Source organism: Camarhynchus parvulus, chromosome 2 (genome assembly GCF_901933205.1).
Source record: "Camarhynchus parvulus chromosome 2, STF_HiC, whole genome shotgun sequence".
Lineage (NCBI taxonomy): Eukaryota > Metazoa > Chordata > Aves > Passeriformes > Thraupidae > Camarhynchus > Camarhynchus parvulus.
Window position 1 is genome coordinate 85,441,531 of NC_044572.1, and position 19,284 is coordinate 85,460,814.

The following is a 19,284-nucleotide window of genomic DNA, read 5'->3' on the forward strand; positions in this document are numbered from 1 at the left end:
TTCCTACTTCTTCTCTTTGCTAAGAAATTATTTCCCTTTTTTCTTAGATTGGGATCAAGTTAATCACTAAGAAGAAAAATTACCACAAAAGAGAAGAGCCTTTGTTTTCCAAAATTCTCACCAACCATGCATGGTATTCTCCCAAGTGGTTCTTCTATTTTTCAATCATAGAAAGTGGAAGAAAGCTTAACCTACTGCTGTCACTTAAAAAAAAAAATTAGGTTTAAGAGCGTGCAAAATTGAGCACAGTCTTTCAGTCTGTGGTTTGCTGATCCAGTGGCCCTGCCCAAAGCGGATGAAAATCCAAAAAGGCCAGACAAAATCACATTAAGAGAAATTACAGCCTTAACCTTCCCCGTGTCGCCCAAGGTCTCCCTCCTTGGGATGTTCCTGCATGTGTTAAACCACTGATGGATTACTGTAACAAGCTCTATTCCCACTTGATCATAGCTGCCACAAATCAGAGAGTTAGGATGTGGAAGCCATCCAAGCTGCCCTCTTCAAGGGAATGTTCACAGACAAGGCGAAATCTTGGTTTAGGGAAGCTGACAGGAAAGGAGAACTAATATATCACTGTGGATTAGGCTGTATTTTGAGCTCTATTTTGCCTACAAACATCTTTCAGAAACCACAAAGGCTAAACAATTTCCATCCTGTAAACAGAGATGCCCCTTCCCCTGAAATGTGCATCATATAAGAATTTCCTGAGCATTAGTTCATGAAAAAACCCAAAAACATAAAGGAAACAGGCTGCCCCACCAAAAAGGAACTAGAAAGACCAGAAACAAAATGGTATAGTTATTGCAAAACTTGTGGCTTTTTACTGAAGGACTGAAGTCATAAATGGCACCAAAAAAAACCAGACACATTAGAGAAAAAATACAATTCTAGATAAATAAAATCATTTATAAAGTCATGCACAGCACTGATTATTTAGTATCACATGAATTAAAATGACTTTTCTTTCTTATTTTCTTGATATTTTAAGTTGTTTTTTTCACTGAAGTTGTACCAAAACTGATGTACCTAATACTGAAGCAGACCCTCAGATTTCTGCAGTTAAGATCGAGTGTTGTTCCTAGAAATTTCCTTAAGTGGTTGCCTCAACCCCAATATCTCCTCTGTTAGTGAATGAAAAATGTGTTCATATTAAAAATGTTCATCTTCTCTCTCTAACCCTTAAATATTTCCCCTGTGCACCTGAAAACTGGCCAGCTCTGTAGATAAACTATAATTGTCATTTTCTTCCCCTGATTTTAATGACTTACAAGATGTCAAACTTCTATCTGGTTTTTTACCCCTGCAGCAAGACACTTGGGCACAGGACACTCACAGCTACTGAGCAGTGGAGAGGCAGGCAGCTTTTAAAAGTAAGAAATAGGAAATGTTAGCAACACAGGAGGGGACAAGGATTGCTGATGGGAAAGAACTTAGGATGAGCCTAAGGCATACACAGGGGAGAAGGAAGCCTGCAGCAGCCTGCCCTCCAAGGACCTTAGCAGGGAGGCATAAGGAGGCAGGAGCTGGCTGGAACAGAAGTGATATTTGACATGCTGTAGCTTCTGCCTGATACAGTGGAAAGCAGAGAAAGGATAAAAAAAGTAAATTTAAAAAAGGTAGGAAGAATCATGTTGCCTCCTGTATTCTTTCAGTGCGGTTTCTCACGTCTCGCATGACAGAAAGTATTTGTGTGCAGTTATCATTCAAGTATGTTTTCCCTACATTATTTCAAACAAAAATAAATGCCAAAAGTCAAATTATTTTCCATGAAAAACACGTCCAGGAATGCAAGGTTTCTTGCAGTCATTCCTTGTGATGCCAGCAGCTGCCGCAGATTGTGGCATGGGCTAGCAGGAGCAGAGGTGAAAGCAGAGCAGGGAAAGGCAGATCCTGTTGGCTACAGAGCATACTGGGGCAAGGGGGAAGGAGTTTCTATGGCAAATGAGACTTTGAGGTTGTGTCTCAAAGAGAGCAGATGAAGTTTAGCACATGTGCCTTATGGCACTGTGGTGTTTCAGTAGCATTCCAGGTGATATGACTGCAGGAATTGTTGCAGGTGACATAACACTATCTGAAGCGACCTACGTCACTGTCTGGTATAGCTCTCCTTTGTCCCAGATTTTGGAAACTGCCATACAGCATCTGCAAAAAGATCCCATGTAGTTAGGATATTGTTTAATGAAGTAAAATGCAGTAGAGATGTGTGTACCATTGGGTAGACTCATCTGGTCATACCTCAGTGAGCACCTCTGCCACCTCTGTCCTGTAATTTTTCATTAGTGGGTTGATTCAGGTGCTCTCATTTCCAAAATTATTTTCACAGGATGCCACTTCTTACCCAGGAATTAGAACTGTCTAAGCAGAACCTTCTTTATATATTGCTTGCTTGAGAGAGCTGGCATCTATCTTGGTTAAAATGCATGCCCACAGTGTGCAAGTCAGACTCACAAGGGTCTTGGGATAATTCTTGTGACACTTGGTGAAGGAAACCAGTCTGGAAATATTAGAGGAGACAGAGTTTTGAACATACGCCACAGAAGGTCGCTGCTCTCAGATGACAGTGTGTTTGCAAGGAGCAATTCTCAGAATTTCCTTTGGCACTGACCCAACTCAGGAAAAGAGGAAGATTTCATGTTCCCTGCCAGAACGCATCCCTGTAATAATGTGAGAATGAACGGTCTGACCCTAACTTATAAACAGCTCAGACTAGACTGTGGTCTGCTGCAGAAACTATCTTGAACTTGGAAAAGAGAAAGCTTGTGTGTGGTTATGTATATCTTTCTATGAGGTACAATAAAATAGTTGTCATTTTATTGTGCATTTAAGACAACATGTCATTGTGAAAGCATCAATCTTCTCTTAAATGCACCTTGTAACTAAGAAAAAAATGCAGAAATCCAGGTCTTCCTTAGAAAATAACTGGGTTTTGTATGTTCACCACTAAAAGAAGCAAGCTATACCAATAAACAATAGACTATCAAACAATAGAAATCTTATACAAGCATGCTGAGGCTATATAATAAGTTATTCACTGGCCTTCAGAACAAAACTTTGGATACAGTGTTTTTGAAAATAAGTCTTTCATCAATTTCCATTCATTTACTTGTTTGGGGGTTTTTGCTTCAATCCACATGTGGCATTTTTGACCCTGTTGAAGAGCTGAATGTTAACACAGGAGGCAGGAAACGTGAGTGTATTTAGGTGCAGCATCTTTGACTCTAGGATGGTTTTGTATTTTGCAGCAGTGGGGGAGCTTAGCCCAAAGACTAGAGGAGATTTAGCTGGAAGAGGAAACATGTTTGTAAAGCACATTCCAGCTAAGGGAAAGCTGAAGAAAAATTACCTCTTATCTCACAGTGGCTGCAGTTGTTTGCAGTGCATGGCAGTGCATACCTGGAGTTGTATATGCTGCCCTGGGGAATATATAGTGGGAGGCATTTCAGGTTTGAACTACTGCATTTAATTCCCAAAGCAGCCATTCCTCTCTCTCCCAACAAATAATAAAATGCACAATTCCTGTGTTGCCATGAGGTATTTGTGGCCACACAGAGGAATAACACCCCAGCCCAAAGACCTGAAAGGCTCCCTGATTCATGTCCTGCCTGAATGATTGGAGCATGGTGTAGTATTTCATGAATGAGAAAGTTTTAAACTTTTATACATGGCATGTGATACTGGATGAACTTGAGAAAAATAGGCCTTGTAAGGACCAGTGTTCAGGGAACCAGAACAAGCAGAGAAATAAATGCTGAGCCATTTGATGGTAGTGGCAGTTTTTGAGTCAGGTGAAAAACAGTGAGGACAGAAGCTGTTTGTTCTGGTATGTTTGTTTGTAAGTCTGTCACGAGGTACTGAATTCTCAGCGCAGTGGAATGAGAAACTTGGTAGAATTCTTTTTATTTTTGTTGTTTATGGGAAAGTAATCTTCTTCTATGGTAGCAAGCAGTAAATAATGATATAAAGTGATTAAAGTGAGTGCTACTGTTCCTGGCATGTGGTTGGAAGGTTTTAATCTTTGTTCTGAGTCATTTGTGAAAAATATGGTGTTGTGTTAAATTGAAAAATAGATTTTTAATTCTAAAGTTGCCCATTAGCGAGTTTAGGGCAGCGGTTTCCTGAGGCTTTCTCTGAGGGGCTTTTGTCACGTAAACTGGATTTTACATCCTGTTTGCATATACTGTCTCTGGTTACTCCTCTCTGATCAAACAGTGTCTATAAGGCACTTCTCAGAAAACTGAACAGTGGGCCTAGCAAGAGATTTCATAGACAGCAATAGTTCTGAATATTTTTTAGCTAGTGTGATTGTGAATGGAGAGGAACCTGGCCAGAGAAATGAGGAACATATCAAATATGTCCCAGAACCATTTAAAAAGTTGCTGTTTTTAAATTAGTTTACAAATTAAAATAAACATTTCATAGTGTTTAAAAGAAAGGGCTTTTGTATTTTGCATTACAGCCTAAAACCACTCATTCTTTTACCCACAGAAAAGAACATGTATTAATTTAAAAAATTTTACCAGAAGGTAATTATTCAGTCAGCAGGCTGCATGTCTTTTGCACATATATGTGCTGAGGAGGAAGAAGAAGGTATGTTTCCACCTTCCTCCAAATCCTCAGGCCAGGTACAATATCTGTACACTACTGTCCAGCAAGAAAGCTGTACTATTTCAGATTACTGTTCCTTTTATTCAGTGGAGCATAGTTATAAAATAATGCCACAGCAGTTCTTGTCTGAGTACCTCATATGCTGAGCTCTCCTGGAGCCACAACTCACCTGAGTTCTTTCTTAGTCCCAGCATGACCATCCGCCTGCAGGCAAGAGTTGGTGCATCTTTTGTTTCAAGAAAGAAAGAACAAAAAAGAGGATTCGTGTCTCTCTACTATTATATATCATTACTTCCTTTAGTGAAGTGCTGGAATTAAGCATGTAAATCAGAAGGTGCAATCTATGCTCCCTTAGCAATGCTGTGTGAACTGGTAAAGAGGTAGTATGGTATTACAAATTCCTTTTTATGTTTTCTTTATGCATAACATATTGAATAATTGCCATTATTACTCCACACAAGTTTTTATTCTCCTTATCATATGAACACATGATTGGGGATCTATTGTAGCTGGGATTTCTCATCACTCTTACTATTATATTTGTATATAATATCCTAAGCAGAACCACAGACCTGGAGCAGACTGAAATGTAGTGGATTCTGTGTCTACACACAAAATTGGCACTGGTGAAATAGCATTTCTTAAAGTATCAGATGGGGTACCTGATTGAATCCAAGAAAAACTGGAACTTTAATATTTCACATGAGGATGTTTTTGTCCAAGTATATTCTTTTCTGTCCACAAGCAAGTGGCCAGACACTAGAGAGCTGGCAGACAGTGATTCCGTGAAGGTTTGGCACATTCTTTCAGGTGCTGTTCAGTTTGCCTTTGGGGAATACACAGGTACATTATCCTGTATTGGAGTTCCTACTTTAGTCCTTCCAGGTCTCTACAGCTCCTGCTCGAGCACACTTGTGCTCCACAGAGGTTTATTCCAGGAGAGTTCAGGTGGTGTTCTTCTTACTGCAGTCTCCTTAGGACTTCCACAGAGGACTGAATTTTTGTTTGTGCTCAAAAAACTTGTGAATGTCCTGTAGTCCAACCTGCCAGCCCCCATCCCTGCTGGAACTTCCCATTCCTGTGAATGTGCTGACTGTTGGCAGATTTCAAGGGCCCAGGAATTCACCACATTCCCCCCAGATTTGTTGTTCTCCAAGGACATTTCTTGAACCCCTACAAGCCTGAACTTCAGAGCTTTTTGACAGATAAAACTCATTCTGTCATAAAATGTCGTGAGTTTAAATTTCTCAGCTACAGAGGCTGAGATGCTTCCTCAGCCAGGTTGTATAATTCTTACTGAGAAGACCTAAACCTTGTATTTTTTATTTTTCTTAACAGGAATGCTAGTATTTTTCTCCATGTGTGTTTTAGATACACCATCTGTGGAGAGCAGCAATGTGTTTATCATCAACAGTGAAAATACTGACCTGGAAAGGACTTTTTTTTTTTTCAACATATGCATTGATATGGATATAAGGAAAGCAAATACCCCACAGCTGCTCTGCCTGCAGGGCTTTTCTGAATAGCAGAGTGGATCAAAGGATGTTTCTATTTCCTTGGGAAGAGGAAAAATTCATCACTTTATAAATCACAGCATAAACAAATCAAATCAATACCAGGAGCTTTTTAATAATAATGCATTTCTTATGGCTATTCTCAGTATAGGTCTCAGCAGTGGATGCTGCATACAGCTAAAAAGAATGAAATAAAACCTGCCCCTGACATTGGTTTTCATTTAGCATTGAGGAATTAACTGGAGTATGAGACTGTAACATCCCAAGCACTGATGTGTTTAGAATCTGAGAACTAAGTCTGTACTTTATAGCTTCAGTTCATCTGAACTGTGAAGTGGTATTATAAAATCATTTTTTCCTTTCTCCAGAATTCCAGAACATGGGTAGTTTTATTTTTTTCATCTGTTGTGTGCTGCGGCTGGGTCGTTGATGCACTTTGTTGAGTTGTTAGCAACACGTCCTGAGTGTCTCCTATAAGAGTATCACAATTTGAACACCTTTTTTGGTTGATGAATAAAGGAGAAGCTCTCCCTCACCTTCTGTGGAATGTGTTGGCCTCTATCCTGATGAATGTTACTGTAAGGTGCAATCATTTATTTTAACTTGTTGAGAGACTTTCAGAGTCATTATATGATCTTGTTACAAGCCAGTAAATTGGTATTGTATATCAAGGGATGAAAGTTAGTGCTGAGATCACTAAATAACACATACTTTCAATAGGGCTTTAAAAAATTCTGGCCCATGAATCTTGTGATTAGAACTAGATCGTCTATTAACAAGTCAGTGCATGACTAGGGAATAGATCCAAGCACTTCCTAAAATGGAGAATGCTTGGCAGGGTACAACAGTGAGCAGTAAACAGGGTATAAAAAGCTTTGAGTGGTAGAGAAAAGGATTAAGAAAAAGAGAAAGTTTTGTATTACCTCAGAAAGAACTGAGTCATGCAGTTGCTTGGTGCAAACATGAAGTTATTAGCAAGGGAAAAAACACATCACAATTTTTTTTTTGGTCCCTTCTTTAGATGTTAGGCCTCCAAGAATAAAACCAAATATATGTGTATGGGTATTTTTTTGTTTTCAGTTTTTCCTTACTAGTATTACATGCCTAGACATAGTGTGATAGAGGAAGCTATTTTTTATTGTTTACTTATAATTAATAATGTGAATTGATGTCATGCTGCCACTACCTTGACACTTTCATATACACAGATTGCATTACTCGGATATCCAGGTATACAACTGCAGTGTTTTCCCTTCAAGTGTTACCTTTTCTTTTCCTTTCTCTTTTTCCAGGTTGACTTTGAACAACTCCAGGAAAACTTGTGTCAGATGGAAAGACGGTGCAAAGCATCATGGGATCACCTTAAGGCTATAGCAAAGCATGAAATGAAGCCAAGTCTAAAGCAAAAAATGTCTGAGTTCCTTAAAGACTGTGCAGAAAGAATCATAATCCTGAAGATTGTTCATAGAAGAATAATTAACAGGTACAGAATTATATTGGTGACAGCAATACCTTGATAGTAAATGACATGATAAAATTCTAAGTTATGACATCATACATATGTGTTTTTAAGCATTTAATGCCCATTCCTGCGGGGAATGTCACTGGGTTGTATGTGGTGCATATTTTGTTATAGTCTCCATTTAAGAAACACCCTCACTCCAGAAATTTCTGTATTTTTGATTTAAAAAAAGCAATCATCCAGGCAATCATTTATTCCCAAGGTGCAATAACTGTGTCTTTTGTCTCCTAGTCCCCAAAAGCTAGCAGCTTTATAGTTAAGTTGATAGATTTTCTGTTTATCCCTGGAATTTTTTTAAGGAGACTTGACTTACTGTCTCAGAAACAAGAACAGACTGTAGCAAAAAAAATTAAGTTCTCTTGACAAATTCATCATATACAGCAGCTGAAATCAGTCTTGTACAGTGAGTTCTTTTGTAGGCAGAACCACTCCTATTTGCAAGATCTTCGACTATGTGTTTTATGCCTATACCAGCTGAAGACAGATTTAAGATTCCTCTCCCTAGGATTTGCAGTTGAGTTTAATGAAACTGTGAGAGGTTTTCTGACTTCTGGATAATTTCCAAATTGCTGTGGTCAAAATTAAGAACTGGATTCCAAATTATCCCAAATTTGTCAGTATACACTTGAGAAGTTGATTCAGTTCTTCTTTCATTTTTGTAATGACTTAGGGTTTATGCCACAGGTAAGTAGAAATCCAAATTGCAATGGAAGGGAAGTGAATTCATTAGTTTCCTGTTGTGTTTATCATATGCATGTGCAAGTAAAAAAATATCAACTTTCTCCTCTGATATCCTGCAACTGCTATGATAGTTTTTAAAAATGCTTTCATATACTTGCATCTTTCTAAGACTGGGAAGACTTTTTGTCCTCAGGGATGTAGATGCAGTTAAAAGGAATTCTCATACATTTTTACACATTCAGTGTGCTGCTGTAAATCATGCAATATAGAAGCAATAGTAAAAACTGCAAATAGTGCAAAAGCTCTGAATGCCACAGAAGCAGTAAAACTGTGAATTGAGAGTGTCTCAAACTAACGTACTTGGTAGATAATATAATTTTATGGTCAGTTTTGTGAACCAGAAATTCTTTCCTTCTTGTGTTTGCTAGCCTGTAAATCTGCATTCTTCTTGTCTAGACTTTGCCCAAAGTCCTAACAGCCTCTTTGAAGTTGCTTAATACAAATAAATAGAATTGAAACTTAATAAATATTTTTTTCTATAACAGAAATGAAATTGGTCATTCACGTGCCAAATTAGTCATATAAAGTGATGGAGTTCCATAAATATTTTATCTCCTGCATCAGCCTGGGAAAGTAGACCAGGATGAAGTTGTCATAGGCTAGACTTTCATGGTTTTAATTATAAAACATACCAATGTTATGCAAAGCATCCATGAAAATTCTGTAGCACAAAGGAAATGATGGGAGGTAGTAAAGTAATAAATGGATTCAGTGAAATATAGGGTTGTTGTTTTTTTTCCAAGAGACCATCAATAAGGATTTTTTCCCTTTACATTTATGACTCATTTTTTTCCAGGTTTCACTCATTTTTGTTATTTATGGGCCATCCTCCCTACGCGATACGTGAAGTCAACATCAATAAGTTCTGCAAGATTATTAGTGAGTTTGCTCTGGAGTACCGCACCACCAGGGAACGAGTCCTGCAGCAAAAACAGAAACGAGCTAACCACAGGGAAAGAAACAAGACCAGAGGGAAAATGATAACAGATGTAAGTTGCAAATGGTATCTGCCATAGCACAGATTTTTAAAACTTTCTTTCACTGCATGTGGTATATGAGGTGTTGTTACTCTATTTTTAATTTTAGAGGTCCTTGTGCTGTAGGTAATGAACTCTCCTCTATTAGAAGACAAAACTTGCAAGTCCTTGATTGTGTATAATTTCTACTTCATAAAATCGTGTAGGACAAGAACAGACTGAAATTAATTATCCAAAAAGAGTTTCTCTGTGTGCTGCACAGACAGTGTCCAGGATATCTAGAAGACATCAGGAGCTGTGTGTATCTGACCAGCCAAGAATATGAAAAAGAAAAAAACCCTAGAAATTATAGTCCTAATTGAGAACATAATTTAGATGATGAATCATTGTAGCTATTTAAGTGATTGCAACCAAATTTCAATGGATTTTTTTCTCCATCTTTAAATATTCCAATTATCTTGAGCCTTGACATTTTATTTTTTTATGTCTGTGTATATACATATATATGCACATACACATGTATTTCATGTGCATTTTCTTCTTAACTTCAAGCACAGACCAGCCAATTTTATGGTAATAGACTGCTTTGGGATTCTGAAAGGATGGACAAATTTATGTCCACAGTAGATGTTACTCTGTAAACTTTTTGACTGTAAGATTGCATACTCATAGAATAAATAAAAATAAGATTCGTTTTCTCAGCATAATAGGTTTTTAAATCCCCTTTTTCTATTTTTTTCTGTCTTTTTTTTTCTTTAAGTTGATGTAGTTTGACTCAATCCAAATAGAGTTTTAAGAAGTGCCAGTACTTAATAAAAGTTTCCAGCTGTCTCAAAATCCAGATCTGGAGTCTCGATTAAATGCAAGTGTTTCATTGCATATGAAGCTACCCCTGCCTTTGGCATGAAAAGCCCAAAGCTGATTACAGTTTTATGACTCAGGCAACATGGGTCAATATAAATATATAAATACATATATATGTATTGGGACTGACATCAATTGAGATTGTATTCAAGCCATTGACTCAAAATCATTTGTAGATCTTTCCTGGCAATATCCTCTTTACATATGGAAATCTGCCCCATCTCAGGAAAATGTTAAACCTTCATTATTATCAAAGGATTTTTTTTTCTTTTGGTGTAGTCTCAGGTTAAGGAAGAGGCTCTGATTTTGTACAAAGGGTGTAATATAGTCATACAAATTTACAAAACTACCACTAGAAAAGTGAAATCACTTTCTGCAATTGCTTCTTGGTTTTCCTGATGTGTTTTAAAGGAGACAAAAGACAACATTAACCAAAACATTTTATAAATTAAAATTTTCATTCCCTCACATAGCCTTGACACTTTTTACTAGTTTGAGCAAGACTGAGGTGTAAAGGAGTTACTGTTTTCCTACTGTGTTCCTGCCATATAATGTAGTGTTTATGTATTATCTGTCCAGAATAACGGCAGTGATGGGACAAAAAGCTTTTCTATATCCTGCCTGCAGAAAATGTGAGAGGGTAAGGAGTTCTGGTCAGTGGCAGCTGGGTTCAGGAATCAGAGAAATGGGACCCTTTCAAACCTCAAAAAGTCTCAGGCTTGACAGTGAGTCAGCAAGGGGCAGAACCAGGGGCCAAGGCCTGAAAATGGAGGGACGGAGCTTTCCTAGAACAAAAGTAGTATTGGAGGAAGATCTCTTGTTAACCTCAAGATGCTGTTGAGATTTGGCAAGAATTAAATGCCATCTGACAGTTAGTGTTGCACCAAAAATATCTTACAGATCTTAAAAAAGGAAGTATATTTTGCCTATCACTAATTTATAATTATAAAACAGTCCTATTAGCTTGAAACCAAAAAGCCTGCATGAGTAAAAACCAACAGTCTTTAAAACTGCCCTTAAAGGAATATTCTTTAAGGGAGTTATTAAGGTGGCCACATAGTTATTTCAGAACTTAGCTAAATCTCTTTGAGCATAGCCCAGTAATATGGTCTCATTTACCTTTTATTTGAACTGCACTATATGGTAAAACTGAATTGAAGTTGCATCAGACTATTTGTCACGGCTTCCTCTGACAACTTCAAAGTTATATCTACCTCAGAACAAGTTTCCAAGTCAGCAGGATGGAAGATATTTATGTGTGAAGAATTTTGAAAACGTGGAATTTTATTGTAGTTTTGTTTTGGCTGTGGTTTGTATCTGGTCTTGATTTTCTTAGTGTTTTATATTTGAAGGCTTGGAAAGGGGAGATGGATCAGTAATGCATTGACAGTGATTCACTAGTTACAAAATACTGATAGAAGAAAGTTGAGATCTTGACATTGGAAAGAAATTCTTTGTAGAAAGTGATTATAATATGCAGTAGTCATATGGAATTTTACTTTCTGCTTTTGATGACCTAAAAGTATTGTACAGTTAATTGAAATTTACCTCCTTGTCCTTCTGAGAGTTTCCTCAGGGTCTCATTTTTATCACCTCACATTACACTGCTTTTAGGCAGATGAGGAGGGATTCTAGCAAAAGCAGGAAAGGAATAAGCCAGAACCAGCCCAGTTCTTAAGGAGAAGGGCTGTATCTCTCAAACCTTGTTCCCCCTGCAGACTTGGAAGGCAGAGGGTGCTGGCTTGTTGCATGGAGAGTCTGCTGGCTCTTGACATGGAGAACTTGCATTAGCTTCAACAACTACTCACATGGAGAAGGGCTCAGGAGCACAATGGGGAACATTTCCAGTCTTTCTTTCAGCCTTTTACCACAGATATCTTTGTGTTTATACGTTCTGTAATAGCTGAAGTGGACTGGGCACTGTCAGTTTAAATCTTGGTGAATGTTGTCTGGAGGAGATGGGTAAGGAAAGAAAAGAACAGTTTTTTGCCACAGTTTCACAGGGAAAATTGCCTAGACTCTGTAACCTTATATCTGGCTTTAGCCAATGATGGCACTCATTTCAGGCACTCTAAAAATAACAAGCAAGCAAAATAGGGGAGAAATGCAATTATAGATACAAGCCTGAGCTTTTAAATTATTTTTAATAATGGTAGGTAATATAAGCATCTGTCTCCCAGATTTATGAAGCTCTGCTTTTCATGATACTTAAGAGTTTCAATTCCAAAATTGCTATGTAATAGACATAATATTTTGAAACAGCAAATCCATGCACAGAAATACTAGCCTAAAGGAAAAGTGTGAGGACAGGAGGAAGAGAAGGAGAGAGAGCCCAAACTGTCCTGCAACATCTAATATTGAATGACAGAAGAATCAAATGACCTTTTTTACCTTCCAATTAGCATCTTGTGTCTGCAAGTGGTGTTCAGTATACCAATATTTTTTCACTGCTTTTTTGATAATATTACATGTTGAAAAATTCCTAATTTATTGCTATTTCTCAATGGTTTTTATAATGATGAAATAAAGAAGTAAATACAAGACAGAATGTACACACCAGGGTGAGGGCAGATTCCCTAGTGAAACATAAGTTTGATTTATTTATTTTGCTGCTTTTACTTCTGTTGTCAGTATTTGCTAGAGGCAAATGCCTCTTCAGACATGAGAATATGAAGGGAGTGGTGAACTATTCCTCCTGTGCACTGGAGTAGCTTTGGGTGTAGGACAGTGGTTCTAGGAGTGAGTGTTCTCCATGTGGAGCAGGAGGGAGAGAAATGGTAATGCCCAGGTACTGGAGATGGGCAAAGTCAAGCAAAGTGCCCTCAAAGTGAGTCCACAGCAAATCACTCATAGCTAGATTAAATGGGCCGGAAGGCCAGCAGCTGGGCCTGTAAAAAGCTAGCTTGATACAAAGTAATACTATAAATACACTTTTGTTTGGAGCACAGTCTTTGTAATGTGTGTTCTCTAGTATTTTACCTTGCCCGGACTGCCTTTTTGTATTGTTTAGCTTAATTTACTCTTCTGCTGCCCTTTACTTATTAGCTGAATGTACGGAATGATGCATTAGATCAGACAGAGATAGATAGACAGATAGATAGATAAATAGAGATAGATAGGTAGATAGGTAGATAGGTAGGTAGGTAGGTAGGTAGGTAGGTAGGTAGATAGATAGATAGATAGATAGATAGATAGATAGATAGATAGATAGATAGATAGATAGATAGATAGATAGATAGAACTGGAATACAAGACTGTTTGTATTTCCTATTCTTTCTGTTTCTTACTGATGACAAAAATTGAACTGTGGTCCTCTTCAGAAGAATTGCTTTATAGAGTGACTCCGTGCCCCCCAGGGGACAGAAGAAAGACAAACAGACAATTTTAATGCAAAGGGAACATATCTGCTATGGTCCCTCTGCAAAACACACTGCCTGTGTTTCTGTCTGTACCACTGTATCCAAATTAGAATAAGCATCTCACTCACACTCATCTCACATCATAAAACATACCCTTAAAAAGTAATGTTAATGTGCTGCTCAGCAGCCACAGCTAATCTTCTTATGGAGATTGTGCTGAAACTAAACTGAGGGCCAAAGTAAATCAGGCTTTCATATTTAATGATGAATGTTTCTGGAACAGAATGTATCAATCCCAGACAGAAATCAGAGCTGAGATGGAGATAAGCTCAAAAATGTGTATTAGTAACACGATAGAGAGGAATACTATTGGTGGAATGCTTCTTCTAAAAAAAAAAACCCGCAAAATAAAAAAAAAGTGCATAAAATTTCTGGACTATGTTTGCATTTTATAAACAATCAAACTGAAAATTATGGAAACAGGGAGCCCAGATACTTGAGAAGCCATGTTTTACTTTGGGAAACTTCCATGTGGGGTATCTTCTAGCCCAGTGAAGAATTCCCAAGGCATTTGGGAATACAGATCTAAATAGTTTGCTAATTCCCTGTAAATCCCCAAATTTAAGAGTACTCCATATCCCACAATATTTTTGTATGTCTGTTGCATTTAATGTAGGGCAACTGTCAAGATAATTTTAGATGCCTGCTGTCACAGAGGGTGAAGGCCCTGAATAACAATGGATAACTGCATCTCTGATTTCCAGGATCAGGTATCAGGCAGCTACTGGAGAACTTTAAGCATTTATTGAAAGACTGCGCAGCATTTGATTTGATTTGCTCTGTTGAATTGGAAGTTGAAAAACCCCAGCTTAAAAAAGGAATTAAAACAAACACTTAAGTGTAGAGAAAAGGAATTGCCAAGAAGTTGACCTCTGCACTGAGAGGAACAGCAGCCAGGACCTCCCTGTGCTGCACAGAGCTGGAAGAAGGAGAAGGAGCCCTACCTAGTGTTGTCAGCTTCCATGGGGCAAACAGCCTCATGACTCAAGGGAGAGAAATGGGATGGGTTAGGGGTAGTTTCAGTTCACCATTTCTGTAAGGAAAATCAGGAAAATTCTACATACAGTACTGGCAGGGACAGATTAAAAAAAAAAAAAAAGAAAAGCAAGCTGATTGTCTAAGGCATGAAAATGAGCTCCTTATATGTCTTCTATTTTTATGTCCTCTTATTGCATAAACAGTACCATGGTTACCTCTTACTCTGTCATGGTTTGACAGTGCTGTCTTTCCTAAATCTTGCTGTTTGTCCTTCTCCACCTTGTCCTTTGTTTCCAGTGGCAGACTGATGAAGAAGAGGATGTTGAGGTATGGTTCTCTGAAAAAGCATGTCATCTCATGTCTCCTGTGTGCTGTGACATCTAATTTCTAACTCAGTATGGACTGCTCAACTCCATCTGCTCAACTGGAACTATGAACCATGACATACTTCTCATACCTTTTTGTCTCAGTCATAAGAATGCATTTTACAGTCAGCTTTAACCATATGGATTCTGGTCCTCTTGAATAAGGAAATCCTTATCTGAGGCCTTAATAATTTTAAGTTTCCTCATTTCTTTTCCTTACTGTCTGTAATGTACTGCAAAGTCTCCCCATTACCCAAAACATCAGTGATCTAAATGTTATGGATATCATAAATTACCTTGGGCTATGGATTACCAGGATAATTTCATACTCCTTAAGCTGTGTAACCCCATATGGTATTCTTTTATAAAGTTTTCAAAAGCATCAGGATATGGGGATGTTAAGCAAATCCTAACTGGTTGCCTTGCTGTGTAAATAGAGAATGAGACACTTCATTCATCATGGAGGGGAGTCATGGAGTAGTTCATGTATCTATCATAAAGTGCTCCTGAAGGTGATGTTCTAGCTATATTCATAATAAAAGTTTATTGATTTGAGGAGCATCTTTTTTGTAATGCATTTTTTGTTCAGCATTAGAGCTTTCTTCAACTAGCTGAACATAAACAATGTGTCTTAATGCTGTTTCATAGTGGTGGTCATTTTCCCACTAGACTGGGGTTTGACCAGCAATTTATGGCAACATCTGAAAACTAAGGAAATGAAATAAAACTTTTGGCTGTAGAGGTTTGCCCCCAGTGATGGTTTGTGCTGTATAGCTTAGGGCATGGAAAGAAAATTACATTAATTTGCCTGTTTATGACAACATGTAACTAATCTGTGTGAACAGGAACTAACAGTTATGTAGCGGCTTTATCCTTTGGAATTTTTTGGAAATTGTATTGATTACTGAACAACCCACGTTGTATAAGAGAGTAGTCTTAATGCAAAAACAGCATGCCCTTTCATAGGAGTTTTTCTCTAATATTTTTCTGTCTCTTAATTTCACATGTGAAACTCTAGCACTTGCATACTTTTCACATCAAAATGTTGCAAGCTAATCTTTTAACAAGAAAACAAACTTCTAGCTATCAAAGTAGGTCTTTTACTGATATATTTAGCTCAGTGCCTTGTAGGGATTATTGTTTTGCTACTCAGTTAACTTGCTATCTTACCCCAAAAAGTCACTATGTTAAAATAGAATCATCTTATCATTCGTTTCCTGATTAAACTTTTTCAATTTGCAGTCTTGAGATGGAGACTTGATCCAAGCTCTGAAAGTAGGGCTCAGTCTTTTCTTTCAATTTACTGCTCTCTGACAAAGAGCTTTGCAGGTTTGCATCCCTTTAACTTACTGGCTTGATATCATCAAGTGAATAATTAATGTTGTTTATTATGCAAAGGAAGAAGAGAATGCAGCACTTGTCCTTTCATCTGTGCTGAATTAGAGTAAGAAAGATTAAAAGGAATAACAAAACATACTTCTGTGTCTGATGCTGGGCTGATATGAGTGAGATACTGAGGTTTATTATTATCTGTTGATGCCTGTTTGCTGTCAACAGGGTCGGTATTTCCTGCAGTCAGGGCTGTATTTCCAATGTGCTTTGACCTTTCTGTAGATAAAAGCACAGTGGTGAATACCAGCATCCAAGCCCTTTGGAGGCATAGTCTGGGAAGGGAGAGCAGCCCAGCGATGCAAGGCCTTCTTCTTAGGAAGTACCCACTCCTGCTGCTCCTACCTATTCCTAGGTGGTTGTTTTGGTCACTGGTGGGGCTGCTGCATACCCACACTGTGCATGCCCAGCTAGTGTAGCTGCTGTTGTTCACATAGTTGCGGTGACAGGGAAGTAGAGGGCAGAGTCCTCAATCTCTTGTAAGGTTTTGTTTGTTCTTCTGACTTCTGGCTGCAATTTTTGTGTTTCAACCATAAATAATTTGTCTGGGTGTTTTGGGACCAGGGACTTTTTAAGTGTTAGTGGTAATGTTTATTAAAGTTACTTCTAGATAATTATGTTTTAGAGCAGATTGAGAGTTTTCTGAGCAGCAAGACAGAGAGGCAAGAGGGAAAGATGTCTTTTCCTAGACCAATTTTGCCTTGCTAGTGAAAGTTGATTGTACAGAAAAAAAAGCAATTTCTTTTTTCTGTTGGGTCTCATGCTGTTCCTCTCAGCATTATGCCTGACCCCAGATCAGGCCCAGTCTAGATCGAAGGTTTCAAAGCAAGTCCTTGCTTTGTACCTTTCACTCTCAGACATAAGGTCAAAATTACAAAGCTCAAGCTAATGCATCTGTTCTTCCTCTGACTGTGTCTGCTCCCTGCTGTCACCCGGTTTCTGGTTTATTTCTGGTCATAGTGGATGCTCTGGGAGAGGAGCAACTGTTGCTGTGCTCTTTTGGGAATAGTGCTACTCCTAACCAAGCCCGGGAGGACGCTTCTTTCCTTGCAATTCGCAGTCAAGCCCCTGGCCTATTGTCCATGCTGTTCTCAGTTGACACAACAAATCCTTTTCCTCCCGCAGTCCGGCAAGTTCTCCAGCAGCTCCCCGCCCTGCCAGAGCCAGCCCCAGGGCCTGCAGTACGCCGAGGATGCTGCCGAGCACGAGAACATGAAGGCTGTGCTGAAGACCTGCTCCGTGGGGGGGGACAGCACCATGGCCCTCGGTGTCCGCACTCGGAGCCGCGCCAGCCGAGGTGAGCGCCAGCGTTTCCTCTTGGCCGCCTTTCCTGGGCTGTGGTAGCTGCACAGTGGCCCAAACGTGGGTCATGTCCCCCTTGGGTAGCACTCACAGCTGAAAAGGTGGAAGGGGAAGGAGAACATCCAAGTGGTGTTTTCATGATAGAAGGAATTTGAGGCAAGGGGATGAAGAAGAATTTTCCTGACATTTCAAAACAATTTTCCTGATGTTTCACAGCCAGAGTAGGAGTATCAGGAGTCCAAGCCTGCAGAAATTTTCAATTCTCCCTACATGATGATGGTGACGGCCCACTAACACACCAATTCTTGTTCTCATCATGAAAGCAAAATGGGCCATCTGGAGAATCCAGGATGTGGTTTTCTCTTTATTTTCAATAGAAGCAAGTTGAAAGCAGCAATTCAAGTGAAAAGACCTTGCAGCATTTTACGAATGACTAGGGAGAAACTGGTGAGAAAATGAGTAGGAAAAAGGTGATGTGTCTTTTAACCACCTCCCTGCTAAACTGCAAAGGTAATAGGTACTTACATTTGTGTTCCCCTTGACACTCCCATACTTGCAATACATGGAAGATGGTTTTGGAGTAAAGATGATGCACCAAAATTCAAGTCTTCATTTTCTTACCTGGTATTTCTTCTCCTTCATATCTGGATATCTTACACTTTCTTGATACCTTTTTTTTTGATACAACTGATAGCGCATCCACAGTGTCCAACTCTAAGTCTATGTATGTGTAGCTTACTAAGGCTTAAAACCGTGGTCCTGGCTAATTCAGAAGTTTCACAGCTCCAGTGTAAGAAGCCAGTCAGCTAAGTAAAATATGCAGATTAAATAATTCAAGCTGCACTGCAACAAGCTGAACAGCTGAAGTAATCCACTGAATGCTGATTAGGGGAATGGCCTGATTGTGAGAGTCAGCTTGTGTTCCGCAGAAAAACAGCAGAGGCAGAAGATGGGTGACCCAGACAAGAGCTTGTCAGAAGCACTGTTATAGTAGAACTGCTCCTGTAAAAGCAAGGAGACAAACCAGCTAAGTAAAGGCCTAATCAAAGCTGTTCATGGACTTCAGAGATGTGGTATAAAATGGCCTTGTTGGTAATTTCTTAGCTGCTTGCAATTGTACCACATCCGCTCCTGCAAAGCTCACTGTCAATGTTCACACTGCACACTGGCCTTCAAATAATTTAAAAACAAAATGCACACAGAACAGTAGCCAGTAGCAGAGGAACCCAAAGATGTGTTACACAATGCTCTGTGGGGAGAGGAGTGCCAGGGCCTTGGATTTGGAAATATGGCTCACTTGCTTGTTTGAGGTTTTAACCAAAACTGCTTTCAGCTTTTCAGCTTTCCGCTCACAACAGAGCACACACAGTCATGCCAGGATGTGTACAGCTCTGTGATAAGAAGGTGAATTCTTCATAGTGAGGGGGACAATACATGTCAAACCACACTTTATGCCCTTTTCTTGTCTCCTTTGCACTAGGTTGTGATACAGATGCTCAGAAATTGTTATGTCTTTCTTTCTTCCAGTACAAAAGGACCTGTGTTTCTGATTTGCATCAATCTCTAAGGTGTGCCATGTCTTCTACTGTTTTTGTAATAGGAGCAGAG

The 19,284-nt window shown here is 38.9% G+C and overlaps 1 protein-coding gene across 8 annotated transcripts in view; it reads left to right on the forward strand.

Moving 5' to 3' along the window:
* The window catches only part of FHOD3 (formin homology 2 domain containing 3), a 374,923-nt gene that overhangs the window by 335,245 nt on the left and 20,394 nt on the right, over positions 1 to 19,284 (forward strand). For 6 of the 8 annotated variants that reach the window (XM_030944141.1, XM_030944134.1, XM_030944138.1 and 3 more), the window contains 4 exons: positions 7,412 to 7,602; positions 9,179 to 9,371; positions 14,918 to 14,947; positions 17,500 to 17,671. In XM_030944141.1, coding sequence (XP_030800001.1) covers positions 7,412 to 7,602; positions 9,179 to 9,371; positions 14,918 to 14,947; positions 17,500 to 17,671 — 586 coding nt within the window. The remainder of the gene's footprint in view (positions 1 to 7,411; positions 7,603 to 9,178; positions 9,372 to 14,917; positions 14,948 to 17,499; positions 17,672 to 19,284) is intronic. The other 2 variants (XM_030944135.1, XM_030944137.1) reach the window with 1 other exon arrangement.